The following is a 15,798-nucleotide window of genomic DNA, read 5'->3' as shown; positions in this document are numbered from 1 at the left end:
GCAGTCAAGCCTGATTTAGACTTGGTTGTGTGCCCTGTCGCACACCGAAAATAGCCAAACTACAAGCGCACACCTCATTGTGAGCTTGTAGATATGCCATTTCCGGCACACAACAAGTATAAATGAAACATTAAGTCTCCTGATCAGTCTTGCAGTCTCCTTACTTGCGGGCCACGTAGCCTCTGCAATAGGCCTGGAAGCTGATAATCACATCAGTAATCTTCATGTCTCTCTCCTCTTCCAGGTGGGCCAACACCCCCGCCCTGAAGAACACCTTGCTCTGACCAATCCGGTACAGGTTGGGATCCAGCTCCAGGCTTTTGATCTGATGGGAGAGCAAGAAGCACACACATCAACAACACTGAGTCAAAGTCTAATCAATAGCCACTCAAGAATGTTTGTTTTAGATTGAGATGTTGTGGATCTTTACCATGAGCACGCAGGCCTGTTTTCCATCCATGAAGCCCTTGGGGATGGAGTTGGGAGTGAGGATCTCGTACCTACAGGTGAGAAAGTGGTTAGGTCACCCACACCAAACCAACAAAATGACCATTAATGACTAAATATGCACGTATTCAATACCTCTGTCTGAACTCCTGGAAGACTATGCGGTTGGGGAAACCTTGTCTACAGATACGGATGCCCTCTAGAACACCATTGCACCTCAGCTGGTCCAGGACTAGGTGGGGGTCCAGCTTTCCTGCCTGGGAGACGGAGGGAGGTAGATATGGATAGTCATTGTTGACAGTCAAGTTTAATGTAGCCCGAGAGCATAGTTTTAACCACTTTCAACCTGGAATCCTATTTCAGGCATGTCATTATAGGCTCTTTTTTTTAATTGCAATTTTGTCACCGGAAATAGCAAATACCAGCTCACAACGAGAAGCATTGTGAACTTGTAGATCGGCAAATTTTCCACAAATTACATAATCAGGCTTAAGTGGTTTGTGTAAGGAGTTATACAGTACAATGATCATAAATCATTTATGTTATACGTTGTCCATGTTTTTTGTGTTGTGTGTGCAAACCATACTTCCTCCTTGACCTAGATCACAGATGCCAATCTGTGGCCTATGTGTATGTATGGTGCGTGTGTTTCTTTGCGTGTGGCTGGCTGGTACCTTCTTCTCATGGTTGGGGATGATGCAGCGGACAAAGTTTGGGTTAGTGTTTCTTAGGGTTGCCATGAGCTTGGACAGCTGCTCCTTGTACAGCTGGCCCACGGTACGGAACATGCCCTTACGGGTCTTGAAGGCTCCAGGCAACTCCGACATGCCGGCCACCTTATCCAGGCCCACGATACGATCCACTGAAGGGCAAAAGCGAACCAGAACACAAGAGTATGTATGAGGACACATTTTTATTGTTATCACGTGAATATACTGTATATGCTTTACAGCAGGCAAAAGTAAAAAAATGCATCAGGTCCTAAAGGAGGAGTCTCTCCACTTCCTCCTGGTGAGGCAAACATGGAGAACAGGAGAGAGGACGACAATGTTGGAAGACCAGAACCAGTGAAACACCACACACCAAAACGAACACCGAGTGAATGCAGAGGAGGGGAAGAAAAGATGAAGAGTGGAGAGAGTGAGGGGGGAGGGGGTCACAAAATGCTCGTGAAGTGTGGAGGAAGGGCAAATGAGGGTCACACCAAAAACAAAAGGAAATTCAGTGCAGTGAGTGGTGTGTGTACACTAAGACTTAATACTTTGTAGCACAAGTCGTATTCGTTAAGTAATGCAACAAAGTATAAACTAGCTGTTACGTTTGTCAACCTTTAAAGCTACCAGAGTTTGTAGCTCTTTAAATTTCAACTATGTGTGGTGTGTCAACAACAATCATAACAGAAAAAATAGAACTTTGCTAGCAATTGTGGTGGGCATGTTTTATTCTCTTTTTTGTGATGACAGAACCAAACCCATGCAGTATATACCCATCGCTGCAGTACCCATGATCAACACCAGGGGTCCCAAACCACACTATTACACAAAGGGGAGAGAGAGGGAGAGGTTCCATCAAAGAGCAACAAGTGGTTGTTGGGTAATAAACCAGCAAAACTAGTCTTCACCACACAACAGCTGGAGGGGAAAAGGACAGTTAAGGACACAAACACCTTCTCACAATGATTTCACAAACAAATTCTTTTTCAGAGATACCTCAAGTTCAGACAACTGTTATACAAACTGGGAGAAGTCGGCAATGGACCGTGTGTCATGGTTTGATGATGAAAATAAAATAAAAAATAAGTATGGAAACGGGAAAGGTTGTTATGAGAAGAAACTTTATCAATGAGAAAAGGAAACCTGGTCACCTGAGTCTGAGTGAAGAATAGGAAAACGACGACAAAAATAGGCTCTCTGACAACTCTGTACCTCTGAGACCCAGTAAGACGAAAAAGACGAGACAAAATGGGGCCATACAGAGGAACAAATGATGAAAACAAACAAAATGGGAGGTCAACGGGTAAAAAACAAAAAGGTAAAAGAGAAAAAGAGAAAAGAAGTGGACATGAAAAGTGAAACAGAACAAACAATACAGCCAGATTTATGCTTAGTTGTGGGCCGGTGTCACGCACCCAAAAAAAACAAACATCTCCAACCTCACAACGTGTTGCTCTGTGTTGTGAAGATCTGCTATTTTTGGTGTGCGACACCGCACACAACAAAGTATATCAAGCCCTTATCCCAGACATGAACAAATATATTCCAACAGTCGATACAATCCAGAGGCAATAAATCCACCGTCAGCACAAGGAATTAGCGGTTGGCTGAACTCACCATCCTTCCACAGCTCAGAGACAAACTTGTCAGTGGACTGGTTGAGCAAGGTGGCCACGTTGTCGTTCAGTGGGTCCATGTTCTTCATCAGCCATTCGTCAGCCTTATAGTCCACCTGAAGACCGAGTAGAGACAAACCACAGGGTTTTCTTCGACCCGAATATAGCGGGATGACATCTCTTGACTTATGAAGACACTTTAAGTAATAATCTTAATCATTTTAGTAAAAACGTAAAACAGTGCACCACTAAGAGAAATAGTTGTACGGCATATCAGTACATAACAAAAAGAAACCTGGGCCACTGACAGGCTTTCTTTGTCACACGAAACAACCTTTTGCGTCGTGTGACAAGGCCTAGATCCAGACTCTGTCTGCTTTACCTTGCCAGCGTAGTGCATGATGCAGAAGTCGGCCTCGTCCTTCAGTTTCTTGGGTTTGTGGAACTTGGAGTGAGAACCCTGCTCTTGCAGCACCTTCTCCACAAAGCTCTTATCAGTGGCCTTGGGGAACCAGCACTCCTCATCGAGCAGAGCGAGAATACCAGGTGGACTGGCCTGTAGTGAGGAAAGTATGACTATAACTAGGTCTTCAAATACTACAACAAAGAGAACATAAGAGATATGAATTTTGGATGGGTGGGGTTTATAAATGTTTTTGGGTGCAGGTGGGTGTTATAATTCTTTGCGTTTTTTTTTATGCGAAGCATGTGTGTTTGCGATGGGGTATACTGTATAAGAAATACCGTTGCAAAACTGTAATTCATTATTATTGTGTATTTTGTTAATGACATAGGAGAAAGGAGTTGACTAAACAGTCAACTATTATTATTGTGCATATAAGAAAGACTTCTCCAAAACTGTAATTATTACACTTCACTTGCAGTCCTTAAATCATTTTAATAAATGGCGGCACTTGGTTCAACACGTTTTTTTTATTAACCATGACTGTAGCAGTTTGTCTTTTTCTAAGCTATAAGAGTTTTCTTTAGCGAGGCATAATGAAGACTCACAGGTTTCTCTATGAGGTCGATGCATGGCTGCAGGTCGAGGCCAAAGTCGATGAAGCTCCACTCGATGCCTTCTCTCTGGTACTCCTCTTGCTCCAGGATGAACATGGTGTGATTGAACAGTTGCTGCAGCTTCTCATTGGTGTAGTTGATGCACAGCTGCTCAAAGGAGTTCAGCTGCAGAGGGGAGGGAGAATGAATCATTATAGAGAGGGCAAATGCTCCCTCTATGAGCAACAAAGTTTGCATTATTCTATATCTCAGAGTTACACCTACTTGTTTTTACCCCATATATTCATTATATATTACATATATACTAGAGATGAAGCATATAATCAAATATAATCAAATAATAAGTTAATGTTTAGAATATTTATCAAATACAATTTAGTAATCAAATAGTGGGTTTTGTAATATGCATTATGCAACCATTTGTATTACGAATTTATTTAAAACTTCATCAAAATGTGATTGTCTTTGTTCCATATTCTAAAATGAAAAGAAAGGTTGTTCTTTTTCCTTCTTTTTACTGCTGTGAAGACATTAAGCAAGTTAAATATGTTTGTCTGGGTTCAGATGATGTTTGATACTGTACCCACTACCCCCCCACACACACACACACACACACACACACAGACGGTAACTAAGTGGGTTAGGGGAACAGCAGACAGACAGCAGATGTGCTGATGGAAGGATAACTGGACCGGAAAAGAGAGGAGACGAGGACAGTAGAGAAAGACAGAAGAAGAGATGGGGAAGAGGGAAAGAGAACTGGAGAGGGGGGAGGATTATCCACCCACACACTGACACGTCCAACACACACCTCATAAACTCTAAAAACACACACACATCAGGTACATACATCAGCGTTAAAACATTTTACTGTATTTTTGGGCGGTGTAGCCGCCCCTATAAGTGGGGTTGGGACACCTCATTAGTATTAGTTTCCTGCACTGTGATTGGCCCACTTTCCTGTACTGTGATTGGCTGACTCTATTGGCTGACTCTATTCAGCACTGTGATTGGCTAGCGAGACACACGATGACATTCATAACCTATAAATAGGATTATGCACTTCCAAAAATATTTTTTTTTGGAAGTGAGCTTCCATCACTATGATGACCACTGTGATGACCACACCGCCCACTTCACACTGGGTGTGATTTTTTGGGTCTAAATTAAATCACAGATTAGTCATACGATTATAAGAAATAATTAGTATCAGCACTAATACATTCACAACTGCTATACGGTAGCTGCTTGAGTCTCTGGTTTTACCTCAAAGATCTCAAACCCGGCGATGTCTAGGATGCCGATGAACGACGCTCCCTGTCTCTTGGTCTTGTCCAGGGCTTTGTTGATCCTCATGACCAGCCAGCGGAACATCCTCTCATAGGTGGCTTTGGCCAGGGCTTCCACTGCAAACTCAGCCTGCTCCTGGGTCTGGGCCTTCTGCACGTAGTCCCTGCCCACCTTGATCCTGGGCATCAGGATGGCACGGGTGAAGTCTGTCACGTTCATACCCAGCAGATGGCAGACCTTCTGGGCCGCTGTGGCACCAAGGACAGAGGGAGGGAGGGAGAGAACAGAGGAGCAGGAAATTAGAAGGAAGTGGATATGCAGGGTGGAAATATTTAGAGGCAGATGAGGCGATAGAACCTCTCCTGAAAAGTAGGACTTGGAATCGTCACATATCTCCCAATTTCATATTACAACTACATCTCCCGATTTCATATTACAACCATAATCTAGTGCTGACTTGATCCAATATTATAAATGTTGCAATTCAATGTTTTCTCTCTTACACTCCATCTCTCCATCAGTAAAATGTGAATGTAGCAATAAATCTAAATGCATTGCCATTCGTTGCAAAAGATTCAACTAATACTGGTTGGTGGTAGAGTTGTAAAGTGGAAGTTACTGAGGTTTTATACATGGTTTATACATACATTGGTAATAAAAAAATAATCCAAATTGTCAGCTTAGAATCATGATTTTGCATCGAATAAAGATTTTATTTTTCTTTGTGAAAAGTGGGTGCCGACTTCATCACCAGGAGATAATGGGGATCATAAGACAACACAGCGCTGTGTGCAGCAGGTGGTGTTTCATAATAGTACAGTGTACAGTGCTATGTGTGTATGAGGGGGGGGTTTCGTATAGGGCTGCATTACATTTTATGTAATTTATCAAAGAATTGATTTATTTACTTTTTATAATCGACTAAATCGATCAGCCTGATGAACGACTTAAGCCCTATTTAATATTTCAACGTACAACAGTGTACAGCACAACAGTCACAAAAATATCTGATCTACAAGCTCACTATGTGATGTAAAATTCATTATAGATTAGTTTTAACTGTTGCACCCCTAGTTTCATACCTGTGTTATCAGGCATGGAGGCCTGGTCTGTGTGACGCTCCTTCTTGAAGGTCATGTTGCCCAGCTGTAGCACAGCTGACACCACCTTCAGCATGCCTGCACAGGACGAGACAAACACTTGGTTAACACCATGTGGGCATAACGGTTCATTCATATTGACCTGAAAAAAAGTGTCAAAGACATTTGTTGAATGAGTGACGATGCATAGATTTAGGTTAACTTGACAGGTATGTATAAACAGTGTTCTGCACACCTATATGTTATCGTCACTTCCATAGGTTAACACGCAGGAGTAAGGGACATTAACTCATTATTTTTATTCCATTTTTGTTTTCCTCCCGACTCACCAATCTGTTCATCTTCTGGGATGCTCATGATCCTAAAGGCCTCTAGGGTCTCTTGAAACAGGTCCTTGTCCTGCTGCCCAGGGATGGTAACGTTCCCGTTGGACAGGAAGCGGTAGTTGTTGTAGTTCTCGAGGCACAGCTCAGCTGAAAGAGGAAAAAAAAAGCAGAGGACAGAGATAGAGTAGGGAGGGTGGAAAGACATAAAGTACATTAAAAATCTACAACATGCAGACTCCTCCATTGTAACTCTGGAATATGAAAACGTGATTTGACGTGTTGTTGCTCACTGCGTATTTTGTCACCGGCCCCAGTCAGCATGTAGTAGAAGATGTGGAAGGTCCTCTCGTCTTTGGCCTGGCGGATGGCACGGGATTTCTCCAGCAGGTCTGTGGGTTAGCCTGTCAAGGACCAATTTATTTTTACACTGGACAGCATGATGTCTAAATTATTGCTTGAAGTTGAGAGGATTTCATGGTTCCTGCTTTAGACTCCAGCATTGGAGTTAAAAAAAACAACTGCAGCATACTTTGAATATATGGGCCGAATAGTAACATCTGACGAAAACAGAAAGACTTGATTTTGGGAAGGATACAGGTTTCGATGTTAGCACCAACGATGTATCCATTCACATCGAAATTGATCCTGATGAATTTTCCCTAGAGGCAAAAAGAAAGAAACCTCAGCGACCTTTGCATAAATTAGCCACATAATATTCCAGTCAGGAAATCAATTTGTGAGGTTGTCCCAAACACAAAATAGTGTCTTTAAATCTTACGAATCGGGAGGAGTTGTCATTTTTGACTGTCTTGCCGTTTCCAAAGGCCTCTAGGATGGGGTTGGCTTGCAGCAGCTGCTTCTCTAGCTCACCCTGATGGACAGGAAGAGAATAGCCCAGCAAAAAGAGTAAGATTAGACTTAAACCACCTTTTTCCATGAGTCTGTCATTGTAAAAAGGAAATAAATACCCTTTTAAACATGAGTGAAACCCACTGTTCACTTACAGGATGTTTCCTTTAAACATTTCTCTCTACAAAGGGGTCAAATCTAGCCGGACCCTGTGACTCATATGGGTGACTCATTGTTGTGCTTTGTTAGAACGTTTAACCTTCATCTGGTTTTCATTTATTGCAGCATTACTCTATTGTGAGAAAATAACCAGTTGAGACAGTGGTTTGCATGTTCTTTACAGAAAGTGATTTCTGTTTACATACTAGTATATATTAATGGCATACATGTGATACTTACTTAACTTATATGGGAGAAAAAGCAAGCAGTGGACAATATAATAAACATAAGCAGGGATACCGTGTAGTCTCACGTAGCCAGGCGATCGGAGATCTCCGCCTAGTGATGGTGGCGTCTGGTGACATCGAAATTCAATGTACGTATTAGCTAGAACAGCAGAGAAAACTGCTACAGACAAACCTATGACCACTGCTATGAAAACTAATCATATCACCGTCCAAATATGAACGACCGCCCTAATGTCTTTGAAAAGTGTTTTGTTTTAATCTACATGTTGTTTCCTCTACACTGAATTTAGATGTCACAATTTGGTAGGAGCATATCTTCGATCGTCTGGCTATGCAAGACTAGGGATACAGTGTACACACATACAGGTATGATCACACACAACGCACACAAGCCTTGACCCACACATAGCGCCTTGTTAGTGCCCAACCCCGCAAAACACCCAGTTAACCTCATCAGTAACCCTTCACCCTTGACCCAGAGCAGAATATCCCAGAGCCCACGCATGGACCATATTGCAAAAACCTCAAATTCAGCATAAACACCTCAACCTCAGCATAAGTTATCGCTCTACTAGGACCTGCTGATGACGTCAAGTAATGTTTCCACAAAATTAATATAGTTCAGTCAGCTAAGTGCACATACCGATATATAAAAGCCATATGGCCAAATCCATCTCGGCCACCCTTTTTGCTAATAATCGAATAAAGTTCTCTCTCTATATATCCACACCCCATAAAATCTGAATCGAACAGACAGAATCATAAACATTCCATCCTTTATATTCGTCCTGGAAAAAGTTTGTGGAGCACAGCTTACAACCTTTTTCAGTAATGTGCAGCAGCACCTTCACATGTACAGTACATACTGTAGCAACACACATCCACACCTTGGAGCGGCCAAGTACAACCATAACCGTCTACAGCTCCAGGGGATAGAGAAAAGATGCGGCCGTGTTAAACAACGTTCACGCGAAAGGGCTTTTCAAACCACTGGATAGAGATCACTTAAACCCCTCCAATAAAAACAGTGAGACGTGCTAGCCAGCGTTCCACAGCTGCCGCTCTCCTGATTTATGGACGCGGACCATATGTTGAGTTTGGGGAATGAAAATAAGATAAATCATGGCTATCACCTTCCATGTCAAGACCAGAGAGGGGAAAATGTTACTCTGAGAAGCCAATGGACTTCTTGGCTTTGTTGCGGGTCCCTTGAGGCACATTGCGCAAGTGTTTGTCCTGTGTGTCCCTCACAAATACTTTTGGAGCTTAATGATAAGCGATCCAGGGCCAATGTTCCTTCTGAGACTCTTGATATACTGGATGCATGTAACCCATCATAGGGAGGTATTTTTCAGGACACTTCCATACACAAGGCAATGTACTGTAACACAAAGAGGCTGAATAGCATCTCAGTGTGTCCGTCCTCAGATCTTCAAAAACTGTGAAGCATACTTTTAAGCTTAAGTGAGACTTGAGGAAGAGGTTTGCAAATGGGCACACATTCAAGCGCACTTCTGGGACCGCAAGAGCACACACACACACACACACACGTAGCAACAATAACTGAAAAAGTCAGCCAGATACATACTCCCCCCAAATTTCTTCTAGCTGCTGGGTTGCAGATAAATTACCCCCCTCCATCCGTTAAATCCCTGCTCCCACCTGTCTGTATTGTCTGGCTGAATTTTTCACGGAGGAGTTAAGAACACACACACACACACACAAATTCCATCAGACTTCCCATTGGCAATTAAGTGACCCTTGACCCTCAGTACCAAGTGACCCACTGCAGAGCACGCTCCAGCAGCACAGGGAAAGAGGAGAGTGCAGCGAGGGATAGAAGAGGGGGGATATCGCTTCATTTATACTCAGTTGCACATTGGTGTCGCGTGCCAAAAATAGCCGAACTACAAGCTCGCAACAAGGTGCGAGCCTTCGTGCAACTAAGCATAAATCAGGCTTTAGGGAGTGGAGCGGGTGGAGTAGAAGAAGATGAACAAGTAGAAGAGGTGGATCCGGGGGTGGTGGTGATGGTGGTGGGCGATGATTATTTAAGCGAAGGGGAGCATTTACATAAGGAAGAATGGAGGAGAGATGAGAGATAGAGTGGGGTAACTCACATGTGTGAAGATCGAGCTGTTCTGTTAATGGAAGAGAGAAATACAACCTCAACAAAATGAACGCATTGGATGCTGATGTGGCATCATTAAAGCTCCAATGACGGCTCTCTGATAGCAGCAGTTTTCATGGGACCAACTTGGAGGAGACTCTTCCATAAAACTTCTGAATGCATTGAGTTTGTCAAGAAATCGCACAAAAAAAAGCACTCAAGAATCTCTGCCAATATCCACCACAATACATGTCAAAAGGCAAAAAAAAAAGGCACTTGAGAATCTGCAAATATACAGAAACAAATGTGTCATTTTACGAAGGGTGGTGGGAGATTTTCAAGAGCCTTTTGAGAGTGATTTCTCGGCACATAAACGCATTGGAAAGATCTGATTTTTACATACACCTCCTTGCAACAGAGCGACAGGATTCAGGAAGAAATTGTCCGAGTCGATCTAGCATTGCAAGTGTTCAAGGAGGAGTCTGAAATAACGTTTGAACAGCAAACACCAGTTTTGCCCAAAGATTTCAGCTCAGCCTTGAAACCTATGTTTCTGTGACTTCAGACGACCATCAACATTTCTCTTAAAGGGATACTTCACTCTCGGGCCGGGGACACATTTAAAAAAAATATTAAAAATAAATGAAAAAAGTTATGGAAAATTCATGGCCCCCTCACACATTAGTAGGACACTCTAATGCGTGAGGGGGCCATGAATTTTCCATAACTTTTTTCATTTATTTTTAATATTTTTTTTAAATGTGTCCCCGGCCCTAAAGTGAAGTATCCCTTTAAGCCCGATTTATACTGCGTGCTAGCGTTGCACGCAAAAATAACAGATTCACAACATTGTGAGCTTGTAGATTTTTTCGGTGTGCAACACTGGCAAGCAACAACGTAGAAATCAGGCTTCAGTGTCTCTATGGCTACGGTGACACAGTGAGTCCGAATATAACAATGTGATGATGGATTGACAATATGGTTTAAGTGCCTGCGGCACACTGGTGTATTCTCACATATACATACACAATACAGTCACAGTACAAGTGGTTGATGGAGTACTGTAATTACAGAGGAATAGGAAAAGGGTGTTTCTTCACATGAAAGTAGTGTACTTGGGAGAAAAATAGGAAATGCTGGTTCACGTGAGAGTGAACAAACAGAGAAACAAAAGGGGGTGATGGGAAAGAGGGAGGGTAAGATGGGGGAGAGGGGAAGACAGGTTGAAACCTAAAAACATTTTAGTAAAAAACAAGGTTATGTAAGGACATAGACGAGGAACAACGGAATAGAGGATGGATGCAGGACTGACCTGGTCTTTCTTGGTCTTGTGAGAGGAGGCCACATGAGCCAGATACTGGATAACTTTCTTAGTGTTTTCTGTTTTACCGGCACCAGACTCCCCACTGGGATGGATAGAGAGGAGGGAGAGGGGAAGGAGGAAGGCAGAGAGGGCACGAAAGAGAGGGAGAGTGTGATGCCTAATTTTTATACTCGAACTATGGTGTCACTTGCTGGCAATAACCGATCGTCCCTTGCTGAAGAGAACAGATGTTCAAAAATCATGTTGCAAAACCATTATGAGATGAAAAATGTACAACTTTTTTCTACAATCAGGCTAGAAGTATTGCCGTGTATTTTAAAATAGTGTCTTTTGACTCACGTGCAAAGAATGGACTGGTCTTCACGATCTGCAAAGAAAAGAATAATTATTTAATGTTTATGCAACAGTTTGAGCAGAGTCACAAAGTAGCATGGTGAGCGATTACAATTCAAGTAAGTGAAGTTACAGTTGAATTCAAGTGTGGCAAACTTTATATAAAGTGTACACTGCGCATTTGTTATCTCACAAGAACATACAGTTGTGCCTGTATAACAGGAAGTACTGTGGGAACAGACTGGAAATTTATATCCGGCTTTCTGTGACTGGAAATGGTGCTGGCTACCACAGACTAAACTAGCTAGCTAATTAGCGTCCGCCTATTTTGCTACTCCAAAAGCTTTTCTGGAACCAAATATGGCAGAACAGGACGTGAGTGAGTGGGCACAGCAAGTATGACGGAATGCCAGAGAATTCTGTACATTGAGATGATCTGTGGAGGAGCGCTTTTCTCAGCCAAGAGAATACATACATCATCTCATAGTGTGACTAATGCGCTATGCTTTGTAAATGGACACAGGACAGAACTTGAATATAAAAGATTATAAACAGAACTGGTGCCCAGGACAAAATAAAAGCCCAAGTTGTAATAAATGAAAAGTCAACTTCAATTGTTGAGCCGTCGGTATAATTAAATTCATGGTGTTTACTTAACGATGTTACATGGAGCCTTCGTTTAGATTTTCTTTTTTTTCCTTTATCCATTTCCACACGTGTAAAATGTTTTGGTGTGCAGATTTTTCTTTTGCCATCGATATATTGTAATATCCTACTATAAAATGAAGACGCCTCTGTCTGTCTGGAACTGTGTTCTACCCTCAGTGGGTTGACCAATTGATCTCAACTTACACACGGGCATTGACCATTGGCATATGAAGAGAGTGAATGTTAAGCTGTTTATTTGCATTTTCTATGGACGGTCCTCGCAGACTATGTGATCTGTAGTTGTGGTTGCAGTATGTATGCGGCTGTTGTCAACTCAACGTCAAAACTGGGAAATGTCTAAATATATTATAACTGATCGGTATGCAACTCAGTTGGCACCGAGTCGACAGCATGGCCACGGCACTGCTCAGCGCCGGCTGTTGCTTCGCATGGGCGTGCCTTACGGAGCCTGCCTTGATCAGTTTCCAAGTTGAGTGGACAAGGCATCTCAATACCCTACAGCTATACCTGCCCCCAGAGCCACACTGCATGAGAGACCATATTGGAAAAATAAAAATCTCACACATTTATTACGTTTTTGTAAAGCCAAAAGAGTCCAAAAACATCTCTATGCCCAAAGCATAGACCTCTGGGGAGTCGTATTAGTTTTTGCCTCTCTGTGGTTTTACTCTGAATACAATAGCATCATTGTTAATGAGAGGTTAAAGGGAACCACATAACAGGACTCTCAGTGTTGAAATAACAGAGGGCAGGCATCCAAGAAGATCTAAAAAACAAAACGTAAATCTCAATGAGCGATGGCATTGTCGCTTCTTTGATAGGACCCCACCGCTGTTTGTGGGATTCGTGTCGCAGGTTGGTCAGGGTGCAGACTTACCCTGCATCATGCTTCTGTAGGATGTGTCAGTGATGGCGTAGATGTGAGGCGGCATCTCGTGCCTCTTCTTTCCCTTGTACATCTCTACGATCTCTTCAGAGTAGATGGGCAGGTTCTTGTAGGGGTTGATGACCACGCAGAAGAGGCCAGAGTATGTCTGCAATACAGGCAACACAGATAGGGAGGTGTGTTTAAAAAAAAAAATCACACTGCACTTGAGTGATCTTAGGTGCCACTGGCAGAACAGCTGGGTAGCACAGTAGAATCTTCTTTTTGAATGAGCAGATTTTGAGGCGACGGTATTGATGAAGGTTGAAGACCCTTTATTCCTTGCGTGTGAATGCACTTGGTCAATAAACTGATTCTGTCGGATTGGCAGAAGGTTGAACATAATTTCATGGTCACATTTGATATTTTAGGATGAATACATTTAGTCTACATTTAATGCAGATTGACAGTGGTGTTTAACAAAGCACAGAATGAGGGATATTTCATCTAACTGATGAAATGACATGTTCTGCTACTACAGTATAGAATTATGAACGTGAGATACATTGCATTTAAGATGAGCAGTAAGGACAACGAACGAGAAACTCATCCCGATTCATCGCTCACATATCAGCAACCTGGCCTGCATCTCTGTCCTGAGAATTCAGCCAAACATAGAGCTATGTCTCCTAAGTGATGACCTAATAGCCACCCCTCCACACTGCATGTTACAACTGAGTGACGAGTGAAACGCTGCAGATGGACACGGTTTGTCAACGATATCACGGCTCTTAAGGGGTGCCTCAGTCCATCGTCCTGTGTTTTAGACCTACTGTATGTTAAAACTCCTCCTCCATTCCTTTCCCTAAACCCTTGCAAATCCTTCCTTTACTGGGCATTCTGTGTTCTGTCCTCCTCCTACAGTTTTGCTTCAAGCTCTCCCACCCCTCCCTTGCATTTCGGTCTGCTTGTCTTCCTGCTGCATTCCTGTGCTGCCCTCCACGAAGCTCTGGACCCTGGCTCTGACCTGCCACAGATCTCTCAGTTTCTTTCTCTATGCCGAGAAGGGCTGTTCTACAGGGCACTAATGCAGAGGGGGCTCAGCCAGAGTAGGGGTCTGGTGGTTCCCTCCAGGGCGGAGGGTTACCAATGTTGACATGACCGGGGTCATGGCACTGTCTAAAAAAAAGGGGTGAGCAAATCACTCCCAGACCAGGCAGGACACAGAGGTAAACGGCATCAATTATGGGGCAACGATAACAAGTACAGCACCATTAACATTCCATATGCACTTCACTTCCATCTCTGCATGAAACTGGGCTCTGAAGACCTATAACTCCAGTCGTCCTCTAAACCCCCACATTCTTTAGCATCTTTCCCTCAGGAGAACATTGTTCCCTGAAGCTTCCTGTTTACAGCATAACTCCAAACAGAGGGAAAGAGAAATCTAGTCTTCCTTCCAAACCTTTAGTAAACACATTGCACACTGGCTTTGCAGTGACAATGTGCACACAATGGGTTGTCACAAAAACAACGGCGCTTAATGGGATGATTAGGAGGCGGGGTGGGGGGGGGGGGGGGGGGGCAGTTTGGAGGCTTTCCAGGACAGACGGACTGGGCCTAGGCTCTGATATGAGCTAATGGCTCTTTCGTAACCACCGAGAGGGGCCTTAGATAACATCACCGGGACAAAGTCGCCACAATAATATGCTTTTAGGAAGGTGTCCAAAGGGGAATAGCAATACTGTGGTCTGTAGGTCTGGCCCTATTTTGGGCATGTCATAGGCGAACATTGTCAATAATCAGAAATCAATAATCAGCTCAGTGTTGCGAGTGATTTTTCACAATAGGACTAAGTGGTTAACAAATTATATGTTGATATTTTTAGCTAAACTCAAACACTGGTGGGCAGGTGGGAAATATTGCTCATGGACAGTGAGGTGTAAAAATGTATCGATTCTAAGAGGCATCACGATGCGGACGATTCTGTACTGATGCAGTGACATTCTAAAATCGAAAATATTATAATCACCTAGTAAGCCTACTAATGTTTATTGTGGGTTATCCAATAACTATTGGGAGCAACGTTGCATGCGTAAAATTACTACTAGACTACGATGCTACACAGTAGGCTAACGCTACAGGAGATATGACTGAGGGTAGTAGGCTGAGATCAGCAACAAGTCATATAAAAATAAACAAACCCAGTATTTTTTAAAGCGGACATCTGGGCACATTTCTTAGCTTTATTACATAGTAAAATCCTCAGTGTCAATTTAACACTGATGAGTCACAAATTGACAAGCCCATAATTGACCATGGCAGACAGATCTAGAAGGACTCAACAGATGTAATGCATAGTTTCTACTCTGTCATGGTTGTCAAGTGCTCCGTCTTAGAGCTGCTATGTGAAAAACCTTATTTGTGTACACTACATGGCAAGCACACTTAAAAATGGTAATGCACTGCAGAAGGACTTATGTTTTGTTTTTGAGAATTGAACATTTTCACAATAGGTAGGCGAGGCCTATACCAATTATTATGGTATATTTTGGTTTACAATTTTACGTTGTTAAGTTATTTATGTCTGAAGGAAAGTGATTACACAAACATGTTAAAGCACCTTCTAAATATAAAGGCAGTTCATATTATGCATCTGACTGCTTGTATTAATTAAAAGCAACCATATGCGTTATGCAGCAATATCGATTGAGGTGCATGTTGTTGAT

General features: G+C 42.7%; 1 protein-coding gene across 2 annotated transcripts in view; it reads right to left on the bottom strand.

Annotated features, from left to right (window-relative positions):
* Nucleotides 1–15,798, bottom strand: part of LOC308099033 (myosin-9-like) — a 49,168-nt gene that overhangs the window by 20,408 nt on the left and 12,962 nt on the right. The window contains exons 3-19 of one of the 2 annotated variants that reach the window (XM_080447569.1): nucleotides 13,082–13,238; nucleotides 11,542–11,569; nucleotides 11,191–11,284; nucleotides 9,889–9,909; nucleotides 7,291–7,383; nucleotides 7,108–7,171; nucleotides 6,803–6,901; nucleotides 6,516–6,659; nucleotides 6,169–6,264; nucleotides 5,063–5,334; nucleotides 3,788–3,961; nucleotides 3,159–3,332; nucleotides 2,778–2,892; nucleotides 1,122–1,309; nucleotides 583–704; nucleotides 431–500; nucleotides 165–325 (exon numbers count right to left, since the gene is read on the bottom strand). In XM_080447569.1, the coding sequence (XP_080303695.1) occupies nucleotides 165–325; nucleotides 431–500; nucleotides 583–704; nucleotides 1,122–1,309; nucleotides 2,778–2,892; nucleotides 3,159–3,332; nucleotides 3,788–3,961; nucleotides 5,063–5,334; nucleotides 6,169–6,264; nucleotides 6,516–6,659; nucleotides 6,803–6,901; nucleotides 7,108–7,171; nucleotides 7,291–7,383; nucleotides 9,889–9,909; nucleotides 11,191–11,284; nucleotides 11,542–11,569; nucleotides 13,082–13,238 (2,072 nt within the window). The remainder of the gene's footprint in view (nucleotides 1–164; nucleotides 326–430; nucleotides 501–582; nucleotides 705–1,121; nucleotides 1,310–2,777; nucleotides 2,893–3,158; nucleotides 3,333–3,787; nucleotides 3,962–5,062; nucleotides 5,335–6,168; nucleotides 6,265–6,515; nucleotides 6,660–6,802; nucleotides 6,902–7,107; nucleotides 7,172–7,290; nucleotides 7,384–9,888; nucleotides 9,910–11,190; nucleotides 11,285–11,541; nucleotides 11,570–13,081; nucleotides 13,239–15,798) is intronic. The other variant, XM_080447570.1, reaches the window with a different exon arrangement.

Source organism: Gymnoscopelus braueri, assembly GCF_963280865.1.
Source record: "Gymnoscopelus braueri genome assembly, chromosome: 13".
Taxonomy (NCBI): Eukaryota; Metazoa; Chordata; class Actinopteri; order Myctophiformes; family Myctophidae; genus Gymnoscopelus; species Gymnoscopelus braueri.
Note: the sequence above shows the minus strand (reverse complement) of the source record. Positions and strands in the feature narration are given on the sequence as shown.